General features: G+C 39.4%; 1 protein-coding gene and 1 long non-coding RNA gene across 3 annotated transcripts in view; both read left to right on the forward strand.

Annotated features, from left to right (window-relative positions):
• The window catches only part of tsc22d3 (TSC22 domain family, member 3), a 174,548-nt gene extending 160,589 nt beyond the window's left edge, over positions 1-13,959 (forward strand). Inside the window, exons 1-3 of one of the 2 annotated variants that reach the window (XM_028816080.2) lie at positions 9,928-10,382; positions 11,149-11,200; positions 12,576-13,959. In XM_028816080.2, coding sequence (XP_028671913.1) covers positions 10,261-10,382; positions 11,149-11,200; positions 12,576-12,827 — 426 coding nt within the window. In that variant the 5' untranslated portion in view covers positions 9,928-10,260 and the 3' untranslated portion in view covers positions 12,828-13,959. Of the gene's footprint in view, positions 1-9,927; positions 10,383-11,148; positions 11,201-12,575 lie in introns of those variants that run through there. The other variant, XM_028816079.2, reaches the window with a different exon arrangement.
• Positions 11,207-11,767, forward strand: LOC127529891 (uncharacterized). Its single transcript, XR_007936496.1, has 2 exons — positions 11,207-11,491; positions 11,570-11,767. It is a non-coding gene; the product is annotated as an uncharacterized LOC127529891 (long non-coding RNA).
• Positions 13,960-14,927: the final 968 nt, after the last annotated feature.

Genomic DNA, 14,927 nt, shown 5'->3' on the forward strand with positions numbered 1-14,927 from the left:
AGAAGTGTCCGATGTTAATTTGTTACAATCTTATAGATCATTCACAGCTCTTCACTCTTTCAAAGCAACATTCAAAAGCTGAGGTTCAGCACACTATTTTCCTTTTTGCATGAAAATGCCAAAATCTACGCACAATAGGTTTATGTTTATTCGCTGCTGTTCTTTATTATATTCTGTAAGTGCCTTGAGCATGGGAAAGGTGCTATACAAATAAAATGTATTATCCATCCATCCATTTTCCAACCCGCTGAATCCGAACACAGGGTCACGGGGGTCTGCTGGAGCCAATCCCAGCCAACACAGGGCACAAGGCAGGAACCAATCCTGGGCAGGGTGCCAACCCACCGCAGGACACACACACACAAACACACCCACACACCCAGCACACACTAGGGCCAATTTAGAATTGCCAATCCACCTAACCTGCATGTCTTTGGACTGTGGGAGGAAACCGGAGCGCCCGGAGGAAACCCACGCAGACACGGGGAGAACATGCAAACTCCACGCAGGGAGGACCCGGGAAGCGAACCCGGGTCCCCAGGTCTCCCAACTGCGAGGCAGCAGCGCTACCCACTGCGCCACCGTGCCGCCAAATGTATTATTATTATTATTATTATTATTATTATTATTATTATCCATCCATCCATCCATTTTCCAACCCGCTGAATCCGAACACAGGGTCACGGGGGTCTGCTGGAGCCAATCCCAGCCAACACAGGGCACAAGGCAGGGAACCAAACCCGGGCAGGGTGCCAACCCACCGCAGGACACACACAAACACACCCACACACCAAGCACACACTAGGGCCAATTTAGAATCGCCAATCCACCTAACCTGCATGTCTTTGGACTGTGGGAGGAAACCGGAGCGCCCGGAGGAAACCCACGCAGACACGGGGAGAACATGCAAACTCCACGCAGGGAGGACCCGGGAAGCGAACCCGGGTCCCCAGGTCTCCCAACTGCGAGGCAGCAGCGCTACCCACTGCGCCACCGTGCCGCCAAATGTATTATTATTATTATTATTATTATTATTATTATTATTATTATTATTATTATTATTATTATTATTATTATTATTATGTAGGTTGCTAAGCTTTGAAGCTGCTGAGACTACATTGTCACTGAGAAAGTAGGCATACTGGTTATATGTGAGTATGAAATGTGGAAAGACATTAGTCAGTACTTTGGGAGGACAGTTTTAAGGAAACATTATCCCCACACACTTGCTGCAAACTGGCCATGACCTGCATCTCAGTGGACTGTGGAAAAGGACACCCATTCATGGAGAAAACATCCAAACTGTCACAGCATTTGCCTGAACCAGTGTCTTGACTTCACGTGAGGTGGAAACACTAAATACTGTTCTGCATTTTGCATTTATATAATTTTACTGGGATTGCTTAGCTTTAAATAATGTGGCACATCTATGCGCTATGGCTAAGGCAAAGGTTAAAAAGTATTTTAAAACTTTATAAAAAATAGAACAGATTGCAAAGAAATACATGTAAATTAATTAAAGGAAAGTAACTAGTCTTGACCTGGTTGATACCGTAATATAGATTTCTACTTCAGAGCTTATGTGATCATATTTCTTCATATAATCCCTTTCACTATCTTTCTTTGACTGCAGTGCTTTCCAGCTAAAACTTACTTGACTGTTCTCATATAACAGAAGTAGTGAAGTGGTCAGTCACAGACTCTTAACCACTTCCCTAATATCTTTAATACTGTTATGTGCTGCTGTCACCTTGTGGTCCTAGTGACCACTGCAACTCTTGTTAACTGTCATGACCTCCTGATGTTTGAGATAAGTGATCGAGATAGGCATGCAAACAGAGCTGCACTGATTAAAGGATACAGCAGCAGAATCATCAGACAGAAGCTAAGATTAAACATTAAGAAACAGGGAAAGGCCAAGTGTACTTGGGGCAAAACAAACTGAAAATCATAAGCAAATGCATGATCAGAATCAAAACATCCATCTAGAAAATGTTGTTGCTTTAAAAAGAGTGCTTTTCAATCTGACTCATTTCTTTATTTTTTACAAAATTTGGATGTCATGACATGTCAGCCAATTCTAAACATGTGATTGCTGAGATGTCACACATCATGTAGCATATGGTTAATGCTGTCAGGAGCACACAACATCAAAGCAACAAAATAACAATGTTTGGGAAAAAATGGAAACCTAAAGAATAAGAAACATAATATGAAAATGAAGCCCTAAATCTTGACACTAGCTAGCCCACCTAACTATTCAAACATCTAAGGGTACCCCATCACATGTCTAGTAAAGCCTAGAATCACCCTACATTCTATATCCTAAAAAAAAGAAGTTATATGGCTGACCCCTTGCTTTGTAAATTAACCCTCCATCCCACAGCACACCAGTGATGAAGCATGTCAGGAGTCCATGACAGTGTATGGTTTTAAAGACGGTGCAGATTAGGCTTTTTGAGTGTAGGTTTCTGCTGGTTAAAAGCAGTGCAGCTGTGGGATGTTTGATGGGAAAATTGGCTGATTGCTTGTTCACATGCAAGTGACATCAGCATAGCCATTCACCATTGACACTCCGTGGGTTGTTAAGGAAAACACCTACACTCACAACGAACTAAAAGGGGATTGATCGATTTTAACCTTCATGCGCTCTGGTTTTTATGGATATTTTATATGAAAAATTGCAGTGCACTTTTCTTAGCACTTTTGCACAGACCCTGTTGTTTTTGTCCTCATTGTCCTAGTGCCTCATCAATGATCTCTTGTTAGACTCCCTGCCGTTGGCTTACAGATAGATAGATAGATAGATAGATAGATAGATAGATAGATAGATAGATAGATAGATAGATAGATAGATAGATAGATAGATAGATAGATAGATAGATAGATAGATAGATAGATAGATACTTTATTAATCTCAAGGGGAAATTCACATACTCCAGCAGCAGCATATTGATAAAAAACAATATTAAATTAAAGAATGATAAAAATGCTGGTACAACAGACAATAACTTTGTATAATGTTAACGTTTAACCCAACCCCCCCCAAACCCCCCCCCCCCCCCCCCCCCCCCCCCCCGATGGGAATTGAAGAGTTTGAAGAGTCGCATAGTTTGGGGGAGGAACGATCTCCTCAATCTGTCAGTTGAGCAATCGAGAACCGGTCAGTGGAAGATGCAGTCAACATAGGTCTGCACTACATCCTGCAATATCTTGACAACCCAGCGACATATGAAATGATTCTGTTTGTGGACTTCAACTCTGCATTCAATATAATAATCCTAGAACTCCTCCACTCGAAACTTACTCAACTTTCCATTCCTGTCTCCACCTGTCAATGGATTGCGAGTTTCCTGACCAATAGGAAACAACAGGTGAAACTGGGGAAACACACATCTAGCTATCGTACCATCAACAAGGGTGCTTACCCCCCGGGGGATATGTGCTCTCCCCACTGCTCTTCTCCTTCTACATTAATAACTATACCTCTAAGGACCCCTCTGTCAAACTTATCAAACATGCCGATGACGCAACCATCCTTTGGCTCACCAGGAATGGTGATGAGTCTGCATACAGATGAGAGGTTGAGCAGCTGGCCTTTGCTGAAGTAAGAACATTCTGGAGCTAAACACTCCCAAAAATGAGAAAATAACAGTGGACTTTAGGAGAATTCCCACAATAATATCCCCCCTCTTCATAATTAATACTGCTGTGACAGTTGTGAAAATTTTCACGTTTCTGGAATCTGTAATCTACCGGGACTTGAACTGGGAGACCAATGTGATGTCCAATGTAAAAAAGGCACAACAGCAAATGTACTTCCTGCGACAGCTGAGGAAATTCAACCTTCCACAGGAACTGCTGATTCAGTTCTACACAGCAGTCATTGAGTCTGCTATCAGCTCATCCATAACAGTGTGGTTCAGATCAGTGACTAAACATGACAAAAACAGGCTACAATGAATAGTCAGGTCTGCCGAAAATATCATTGGTGCCAGTCCGCCCATCTTACAGGATCTGTACTATTCTAGAGTCATGAAACAGGCAGGGAAAATCATCACCGACCTCTCACATCCAGGCCACAACCTTTTTGAACTTCTTCCATCAGCTAGGCGTCATAGATTAATATATAAGATATAAGAACAGTTTTTTCCCACAGGCCTTCAAGCTCATGAATGGTTAATTCAGCTTAATTGGGCTGGTCACCACACCCCCTCAGGCCTCTCAGGGTCTTTCAATACTGTTACATATTGTTAACACTTGTTTTTCAGTGTTTATTTCAGCTATTCTTGTGTTGAGTTGCACTCTGCACTTTGTGTGCACGTATATATTTACATTCTCTGTTATTTGTTTTTTTATCTCTGGTGTTTGATTAACAGTTGTGTATGTCAATTATGTAACTTATACTTGGAAAGTCACCAAAACCGAAGTCAAATTCCTTATATGGGTGCATACTTGGCCAATAAATGTGATTCCGATTCTGATTACAATCATTGTCCCAGGAAATGGAAGATGCCAATCCTGCGGGCAACCAGTGGATCGCCACAGCCTGTTAATTCAGTTGCACTGATGGTAAATATAAATGAATCTTCTGCATCAGTATCTAAGTGGCTCATCTCTCCACATCCTGTCCATAAAATAGGAAATTTCAGAATATTAAACATATATTGCTCCACTGGACTTACAGGTGTTTTCTACTTGTATTACACCCCACGCACATATAACAGATTTAAAAGACAGAATATAAAGTTCAAAGTTGCTTGTCTTATTGTTTCTCCCCCAATAATGTCTGGAAGGGAACCCCTGCTGATTCCAATATTGAAGAAACTTAGAACCTGAGTGATGTTCAGACTCCTTCATTCAATTATAATAGCTAGTAGGAAGTCTGTGAAATCGAGCCTATCCAAAGGAGATAGGCGTGAGGTACAGACAATGCCCTAAATGTCTCCAACTAAACTGAGAGATCTTCGTTATACAACTTCCTGAAACCTAATCAAATTGTTTAAGGCAAATAGCTCATTAGCTAGAGCTAATTAGGCAAACATATATATTTCTTTCATTCATTGACATGTTATTAAAATAATAATCCCTCAAAGTTTATATGGAAGGGCACTTAACAGGAGGAAAGTTCACAGGACAGTGTTTTTTTTTTTTTTTGTTCTTTATTTCGCCTTATACAATTTCTTGTATTAGGAATTTGGTAGTTTTCACATACCCCTTGGGGTCAGAGTGCAGGGTCAGCCATTGTACAGCACCCCTGGAGCAACTACAGGTTAAGGGCCTTGCTCAAGGGCCCAGCAGAGCAGTGGCCTTTTTGGCAGTAACGGGGATTCGAACCGGCAACCTTCGGGATACCAGCGCAGATCCTTAGCCTCAGAGCCACCACTCCACCAGTGTCTGCATTATAACAATTTATATGTAACTTCAAATATAATTAACTGTTCAATATTTGACAGTAATGAATATATATGTACAAATATATACATTTATATGGTATATTTGTATTCTTTTTAGTAAGATACTGAAATTATGATTATCTTTAAAATTAATTGAAATGAGGATGGACTACTGCCTCCCACATCTAGCATCTTTGCTTGAATCTTGCTTCCACAGTTTACGTTAACTGGAAACTCTGAACTGAACATATCTGCTTGAGTGGCCACTGACATGAAATGGTCTCCTGTCCAGAATTCTTTCTGGGTTGATGCTAGAATATATTTTTCTACCCATGATAATGAATTGGATTAAACGAGTCTAATAATATATTTATTTAAGTAAGTACTTAATAACACTGTCTATGAAGATGACCATGTTGGGCTGAATGGGGTTCTTACTCTATGTGACATATGAAATCATATATAACACTAAAGAAGAGTGATTGCAAGTTCCTGCCCTAAAGAAACACTCCTTTAGTTCATGAGGCCAGGTCACTCCAAGTCAGGGCTAAGAATTTGAAGGTCAGATTTTCAAGAGCCTAAGGAAACTGGTCTGCAGTAAGCATAATGCACACCCATAACAAGCTTCCATCAAGATTACCTCTACCAGCAAAGACTAATGGTCACGTATTACAAAAAGCACCAGTTTCCCTTGATATAAAAACAACAATTAGGATTACCATAATGTCTGTAATAAATCTCACTAATGTGCACTAAATAAAACAAAATACACCATAAAAGTCATGTCTACAAGCAGAGAAAGGGAAATGAAGGAAAAGAATAAGAAAATTTGTCAATTGAGCCTAAAATTTGTTAGTGTAATAAAATACCAACAAAATATATCTCAGGTAAAGGTGTCCCTAGGAGAGAGAAATTGAAGTTTTCTCAAGTCCTTTGCACACCCCAGATAGATAGGTAGATAGATAATGAGTTGTTACATAAAAAACTACAGTTAAAATGTCAAGAGTCACTTAGGTTTCAAACATCCATCCATCCATTTTCCAACCCGCTGAATCCAAACACAGGGTCACGGGGGTCTGCTGGAGCCAATCCCAGCCAACACAGGGCACAAGGCAGGAACCAATCCCAGGCAGGGTGCCAACCCACCGCAGGACACACACAAACACACACTAGGGCCAATTTAGAATCGCCAATGCACCTAACCTGCATGTCTTTGGACTGTGGGATGAAACCGGAGCACCCAGAGGAAACCCACACAGACACGTGGAGAACATGGAAACTCCACGCAGGGAGGATCCGGGAAGCGAACCCAGGTCTCTTAACTGCGAGGCAGCAGCACTTACCACTGCGCCACTGTGCCACCAGGTTTCAAACAAATTTATATAAAAGTAAATAAAAAAGGGAAAAGCAATAAAATTTAGAATAAAAAAAACAAAACAAAACAAAATCGAAAGCCAGTAGTGATGAGTTCATTACTGATGCCTTTACAAGAGTGCACCAAGTAGCCTAGCTGGGCTGCAGTCTTCATGGAGTCTTCATAGTGCTCTGATTTCCAGCCACAGTTCAAAGCTATGAAGTGGACTGATAGCGCTAAATTATGTGGATGTGTACACGTGTACCTCACAGTGGACTCACAGCTCTCCTGTGATCCTCCATTACATTAGGTAGGTTCAAACACAGAAAAAATAGATGAATATTTTTACAGTGTTACTTAGAATTTGTTTAATGAAATGCTCAAAACAAAAACATCAAGCCCCATGCATTTATTTTTATAATTTATGCATTCTGTTATTCAAAGTTTACCCTGCTGCACATCTGACATGAAGTGCAACAATACCTAAACAAGATTTCAGGTTCTCCCAGGGTGGTGGAAGGTATGCCAAACACACAGCATAATTGAGATGTTTTCATTTTCTTCACTGTTGAATGTTTCGCCTGCATTTGGCACATCAGACCAAAATCAGTTAAAAATGTCATCTGAAAAACTTAATGGATCATGATTTTTATTTTCTTTTTTTAAAATAAAGGAAAATGTACGGTTTAGAGTGTAAATTCCAGAAAAAAATAATAATTATGTAATACAGGTATCCTACTGAGACTGCATTTCAGTCATTGCATCAAGATTTAGTCATTCACTGAAAGAAGAAAATAAAATGAGAGAATGAGGCAAATAAACAAGTAAGAACCTAAAGAAACATGAACATGTAGCTCCAATTGAAGGATACTGTGAAACAAAATAATCCAAATTTTCTAATATGCCCTCGGCCTCATTAAACAGTATAGCGTGCTTCAGACAATTTTGTTTACCTGCAGTGAAAAATGTGGCAAGGGTTAAGAGGGCCTAATTAGTAGGGTGGGACAGCAGGATTAGCAAACAGCAGGTGAACAGTAAGCACAAATCTCGATTATATAACCCTTCAAACATTAAGGCACAGAACTCAGAGCTGTTATTATAAAGACTCACAAAAGAATTAAATAAAATGATTGATTTTTCTTTTCATTAAATGGATTCTCAGTGGTAGAGTTGCCAAGATTAAAATTAATCTGCTCTTTTATAAATACAATTTTTAATTGTGATAATCACCCCACCTCTAGTCACTGTTTTGCACAAACTTTTTTTTTTCAGTCTACTTTTTAAAGTCTGAGTTGGAGAGCGCTTAGCATTGCAGCCTCATGGATTGACACCCATGTAGAGCATGTGTAGAGCATGCACACACAGGCACACACACACACGATCACAGATGTGTGTGTGAGGTTAAATGATGACTCTCAGGTGTATCTATAGGAGTGTGAGTTTAGGGGGACGTGTGTGTCAGCAGACTTGATATAGACTGATTTCCCATCCTCAATCTAAATGGGATCAAGTAGGTTTGAAAATGTCATAGTATTTTTCTAATAGTTCTATAGAAATCATTTTTATATAAATCATTTATTTGGGTTCAGTTTGTTTAGGAATTGGGCATGTGTTCTCCTAGACAGCCTAAATGCAGACTCTTGCAGTGTGTTCTAATAAATGCCATGCATCTACTCTCCAGACTTGTCTTTTTTTATTCTGAGTTACAATGTATTCTCCAATAATAATAATAATAATAATAATAATAAATCCTTTAATTTAGTCCTCCATAATCAGATTAAAATGTAAAATGAGAGTAAAATTGATGTTTGTATTGGTTTAAATGACAATAAAATAATTAATAATAAATCGTTCATAAATAAAGGATCAAGAAATTCCACCATTTATATGTGAATACTTTGTATACAGTGTCCTTTGAGAAATTTGGCATGATAGATAGATAGATAGATAGATAGATAGATAGATAGATAGATAGATAGATAGATAGATAGATAGATAGATAGATAGATAGATAGATAGATAGATAGACTTCGAAATTCAAATGTGTCCAACTCATGAAATGCATAGAACGATGTACTAAAATAAACAATATCACCTCAGAAAGAGTATAGCTCAGCAAAATCTAGTTTATAGCTCTCCAGGTTGATGCAACAGCGCGCTAAGATTTCAGGCTTTAAAATCTGTATTTATACATTGCCACCACTAGGGGTCAGGCTATGAAAACTTTTACGCATTGCTGCCTCGGGCTTTTTTGCTGGAACTCCTCAAGGACAGCATGTACGCTTTGCAAAAACAAGTCGGACATAATTCTGATGTTATATGCGGCATACACTTAACACTTATAACGTTAGATTGAACTGCCAACAAAGGAGGTAAGACGGTAGGTTTATTGATCAAACTAACCCGTTAATAAATGTGCAAAGCATACGGTAATTAAATACAGTGCTATATTTTTTGGCATTCATACGGAGACTTTATTCTTGCGGTTTTGTTTGTCTTGAAGTTCAAGACTGGAACATTGCCTGTAGCTACACTGTCAGCATTGGTGTATTTTTTGCAAGTTGAATAACGGACTACATGCTTTTTTCTTGCAAAATAAATCTCGTGCATTAACGTTGTATACATTTATTTTAAAGTCAATATTTAAACGTACATAACTTCACGAGTTTTACTAAAGCAGCTTTATTATTGATCGTGAGTGAAATCGTCGTGATCACTCAACGATAAGGAATCCCACACGGCACCTCAATGCACATTTATGTTTTCCAGTACAAACACGGATTACAGTGAATTTCACAAATCTGCAAAAACAAAGATGTCTGACATTTATTAAAATGTGTAGGGGCACATGTAAGAATAATTTGATATTTGTATACAACTTGCAGGCGTGAGACTGAAACCTGTACAGGATAACGATAGCCTCTAAATCGCGCATTCTCCTACTTGTGTGCACGCATTTCGGTCGTTCTGGTAAAAATACCAAAGGAGAGTGCAAGGATGACGACTTCTAGCCATTTCGGTTTGCACAAAATTGGGAACAGCACACACCTGCTCCACTCTTTACCGTTTTTTCCCTTAATATATACTGTATGTATATGCATATAAAGGCAGAGTTGGTTGATGGCGTTGCAGTGCTGGTGAACTCGCTTGCCTACCTGAAGGCTCAGGCACTGCGGCTCAGTGTCTGCAGCAGACGCCAGGTCGCTGTTTATTGTTCTAATTCAGGGTTCAGGGAGGGGGCAGGGTGAATCGGTGCCAAACTGGTGATTAGAATAATTTATGCTGGCGTAGTTGAGCGTGATGTGACGTCAGCAGCCCGAGTATAAGAAGCCAGCGTCTCAGAAATAGACTCACCACACAAGCCGCACAGTCGCTACTCTTGGCACGCAAGCACTTAGCTCGAGACGCGTTAGTTGTTGCCGAGGGCTACCGCTCAGTTACCCAAGACACGTCTCTCTCACGGCTGCCAAAGTGGCGAATAGCATCCTGCAAACGGGTCTCATCCTTAATATGAGCACGGAAATGTTTAAAAGCCCCATGGAGGTTGCTGTTTATCAGCTTCACAACTTTTCGATTTCGTTTTTTTCATCATTGCTGGGAGGCGATGTGGTGTCGGTAAAGCTCGATAACAGGTAAATATGAGCGTGCGTCTCACGTTTCTGTTTGTTGCTTGCAAAGATTTAACACCGCTGGCGTGCATTTAACACATCGTTGGGAAAGCTGCGTAGTGTGTTTTGTTAGAGCGGGAATTTTTTAAGTCCTATCTTTTATATGTAAAAAAACAGAATTCGGCATGCTTTGGGGGAGAAAAACGATGGCGTGCAGGGCGATCCAAGCAGACGTCTTTTGTGGACAACGTGTGCTTTGCTAACCTTATGTATGCAAGTGACAGAGAAGAATGTTTTTTTTATTAAGAATTGATAAAAAAAGAGGTGGAAAAGTTTGAAATTGCAATATCACCTTGCTCAAAGCGGGGGATGGGGGGGGGGGGGGGGGGTTGATTGTCGAGGCTGGGGATTTTCCTTGTTCTGCTACAGACTTGGGCAGGTTTATCCCGGTTTGATCTGGCTGGGACTGGTTGGTGAAAGGGGAATTCCCAATCTCCGAGCAAATTTAAAGGAATGAGGGGTTTGTTTTTCAGATCCCTTATAATTATTACATTAGGTGTATATTTTTTTTGTTGGTTTATTTTTTTGAATATTGGAGATGTAAAGAGTGCAGTGTTACCGAGGCTGCTGCTGATGAAATCAAACCGCACAACCGTGCTGGGGGAGGGGCGGGAGGAACGCTGCAGTTGAGATGCTTCAGACGGCTCTCCGCTCGGCTCCATGTAACGCCACAATCGGTTTTCTAGTCGTGAACTTTTTGTAATCATAGTTTTCCTTTTCTTCCCCCCAGTGCCTCTGGTGCTAGCGTTGTGGCAATTGACAACAAGATAGAACAAGCAATGGTGAGTTTCATTTTGTTCATTACATTGTGTTGAGTAGGGCAGTGTAGATGCACATAGAAAATATTTTAAACCAAGTGTTGTAATTTTAACCAAGGTGTCCACAATGTTTAAAATCTGCAGAATGTCACTAAAGATGATCAGTTGTGCATATCTACAATGCACGTATTAGAATGTTTGAGACATGTATTAGAATATATAGTAAGTGTAAGGTGTTAAGGGATAGAACAAGCAATGGTGAGTTTCATTTTGTTCATTACATTGTGTTGAGTAGGGCAGTGTAGATGCACATAGGTAATATTTTAAACCAAGTGTTGTAATTTTATTTTGTTCATTACATTGTGTTGAGTAGGGCAGTGTAGATGCACATAGGTAATATTTTAAACCAAGTGTTGTAATTTTAACCAAGGTGTCCACAATGTTTAAAATCTGCAGAATGTCACTAAAGATGATCAGTTGTGCATATCTACAATGCACGTATTAGAATGTTTGAGACATGTATTAGAATATATAGTAAGTGTAAGGTGTTAAGGTGGTAGGAATTGCTGGTGCAAGTAAATCAGACTATAATCAGTATAGCAGGTTAACAGATTTTTTCAAAACTGCATGCCTTTAGTCAGTGATGTTGTTTTGAGTTGCACGATTTGTTTGCCTTATATATAGTAAAGCAGGACTGTAAATGGGAGCATACACTGCATAGTTTTAAAAGGGTAGATTTGAAAAAGTTGGTGAATATTTCCAGTAAGTTTTAAATGGTAAATGTTTCAATACATTTTTGTTTAGTAAGCAGATTTTGCTGTAGTAATGTCCGTTAATTCAAATGTATGTGGCATATACAGACCTCCTATACTGTGTATGAGACAGATTATCCTAATTTTTGCAATCCGGAGTTCATTTCACCGCCTGAGAGTTCATTTCACCGCCTGAATTTTGTTTTCCAGGCATATGATAACACCTAGATTATTGGCTCTGATTGTATGGTGAATATAGTGAGAAGTAAACTTGGCAGGTGTGTGGCAAGGCTTAGACTTTGCACTAGACAGAACTCAGAATTGAGACTCCTCTAAAGGTCACTGAACCGATGAATACATCAGGCTGTTGAAAAGGGAGCACAGCAGCAGCATGGGATTGCATTTAATCTGTTAATATTAACAAAGGCAGTTTTGCTGTAAAACAGACAAATAGAAAGCAGAACACCCTGCCACAAAAACGAAAAAAAAAAAATATCCTGATGTCTGGGGAAGTTGAAATGGGCGGTGACAGGAAGCACCATTTCTTTCCTGAGAACACGGGGTTGGTGAGGCCAGTAGATGGAAACTTTGTGTCTGGAGACAAATTTAGATGAATATTTATAGTGTGCTTTTTTTCCCTGCTTTAGGACCTCGTAAAGAACCACCTAATGTATGCAGTCAGGGAGGAGGTGGAAATTCTCAAAGAACAGATCAAAGAATTGGCAGAAAAGAACTCGCAGCTGGAGAGGGAAAACAGCCTCCTTAAGAATCTTGCAAGCCCTGAGCAACTGGAAAAGTTCCAGTCTCGCTTGCCCTCGGATGTCCCCATGTTCCTGGAGGATCAACCACTAGTGTCAGAAACGCAGGCGTCTCCCATCACTGGTGGCTCTGCTGTATAAGTGGCTCTGTCTTGGGGTGGGCAGAGCCACGAGACTGTGCAGAAATTAACCTCCTTTTGAATTGTGGAATAACTACAAATGAGATGGTTGTACACATGAAGAAAGACATTCCAATGGCTTAAGCCTGTTTTCTGTGTAACATACAATCCAAGCCACAAGCAATGGGACAGCGAAGAGCCCCGTGCTGGGCACTACTCATATCTTGCCTCTGGATAAGAGACAAAGTGGATAAGCGAGAGCTGGCCGAGAGTATGGAGCCAAGACGCCAGGGATGTTCTTCTCTTCTGCCTCCCGGAAGCAAGCCAAGGAAATTGATCCTCCAGGGAAGACAGTTTTATTTAAGAGAATGGATATCCTGGAAGATACCACTTTTCCTACTTGAGAAATCTGGAGCTTCACATGATGTGACTGTTCCTTTAGTAACATTGGTCTTTTTTTTAATGTGTGTAAGCAGATTAAACTTCAGTGAAAAGTTCAGAAAACTCTAAAAGACTGATAATGGTCAGCTGAAGTGACTACTTGTGATATTAAAAGAAAAAAAACTTGCTTTTGTATACTTTGGGTTATGTTGCTTTGGGAATTACAAATTCCAATCAAGAAGCAACTTCTAGGTGGTGTACATTTTATGGGGAAGAAACTTACAGATTTGCATAATTGTGTAAATTTGTACAAAGTGGAACTATGCTAAAGTATGTTTTTTAATTTGCACAACAATTTGAATTGTGCATTCACAATGTTCTACACAAGAAGTACAAATGCATCATTGTAAATCATGCAAAAGACTGGGCAGCTCTGTGTCAAATTAGGAGGACCCCCCTATCGCATTCAAGAAGTAAACAGATGTGTTGGTCCATTTGGGTGTGGCATTCAGGGACTTCGCAGATAGACTGTCATGGATCACAAGTTAAGTAAGCCCAAGGTTAATGGATCGACACTTTCACCAGTAAAAAATAGCTACCAAAGACGTCTTCGTTACAAACCAGCAAGTCTGTTGGCACAATGTCTTGTTAGCACTTGTAACTTTGAAACTTGGGTAACTTCTTGCCATAATGTATCCTTGTAACTGACATGTTGACTTTACTGTATTGATACTGTCTGAACATTGCAATAAATATACCTGAGTTTACACAAATGTAGCCTTCCTTTTTTTTTTTATATATGTTGCAGGTGGATATTGCTGGATTTTATATGAAGTCTCGAGTACACAATAGATAAGCATAATTTGATACTGGAAGGAGATTAAATGAAGGCAATAGTTTGCGTGTAGACAAGAGTGTGTCAATACCATTTGCCTATTTGATCATTTCACACTAATTTTTCTTTGCAGACCCGTGATACTGATTTAAGTTTTTTTTTTTTTTTTTTTTCTTGATGTGTAAAAAACTTATTGGCCATAACTTACTATAGTCTGGTTAAGCATACAGAAATTTCAGTAAAATCTGAGATTGGTGCACCTGGGTAATTCACTTTCATTTTCAGTAATGTGTCTTTTGAGAAGTTCTCTGCAGAGGAGTTGTGTATGTTGATGGAGCTTTTCCATCCAATTTTTTTATTTCTAGAATGCACAGTGTTTAATATCTCTGGGTCAGATTTCTGGCCAATGTAAATTCTGCTGTTTTAGTATGAATTATACATTTGTTACACTAACTTGAATGAAGGTCACTGAAGATGCCTCCCTGAAGAACTTGAACACAATAAAATCAATGTGTTATATAAAATGCCAATTTAAATTTTTCTATTAATTGAGAAAAAGACAAAATATCTTTTACTAATACTTCAGAGGAAAGGCACATGTTTTAAGATGAGTCTTTTTAGCTGCTAGTCTTGGGTTTTTTGTACCTTTTTGTTACTGTGTTCTTGATTTTTAAAAATTGACACTTTTAATACTGAAATCGGGTCAACTAATGGTAACTAGACATAACACATGTAATTAAAATTTCCAAAACGTAAACCTGAAAAGTTGCTTGTAATTGCTAATATATGTTTATTTTGTTTCAGCTTTGACTAACAAGTGCATCAAAGGTAGTTTGCATAATGGTGCTGGACATTTTAATAAATATCCTCAAAATAATCAGAATTACAGAGCAGTCAAACTGTCTG

Source organism: Erpetoichthys calabaricus, chromosome 12 (genome assembly GCF_900747795.2).
Source record: "Erpetoichthys calabaricus chromosome 12, fErpCal1.3, whole genome shotgun sequence".
NCBI classification, from domain to species: domain Eukaryota; kingdom Metazoa; phylum Chordata; class Cladistia; order Polypteriformes; family Polypteridae; genus Erpetoichthys; species Erpetoichthys calabaricus.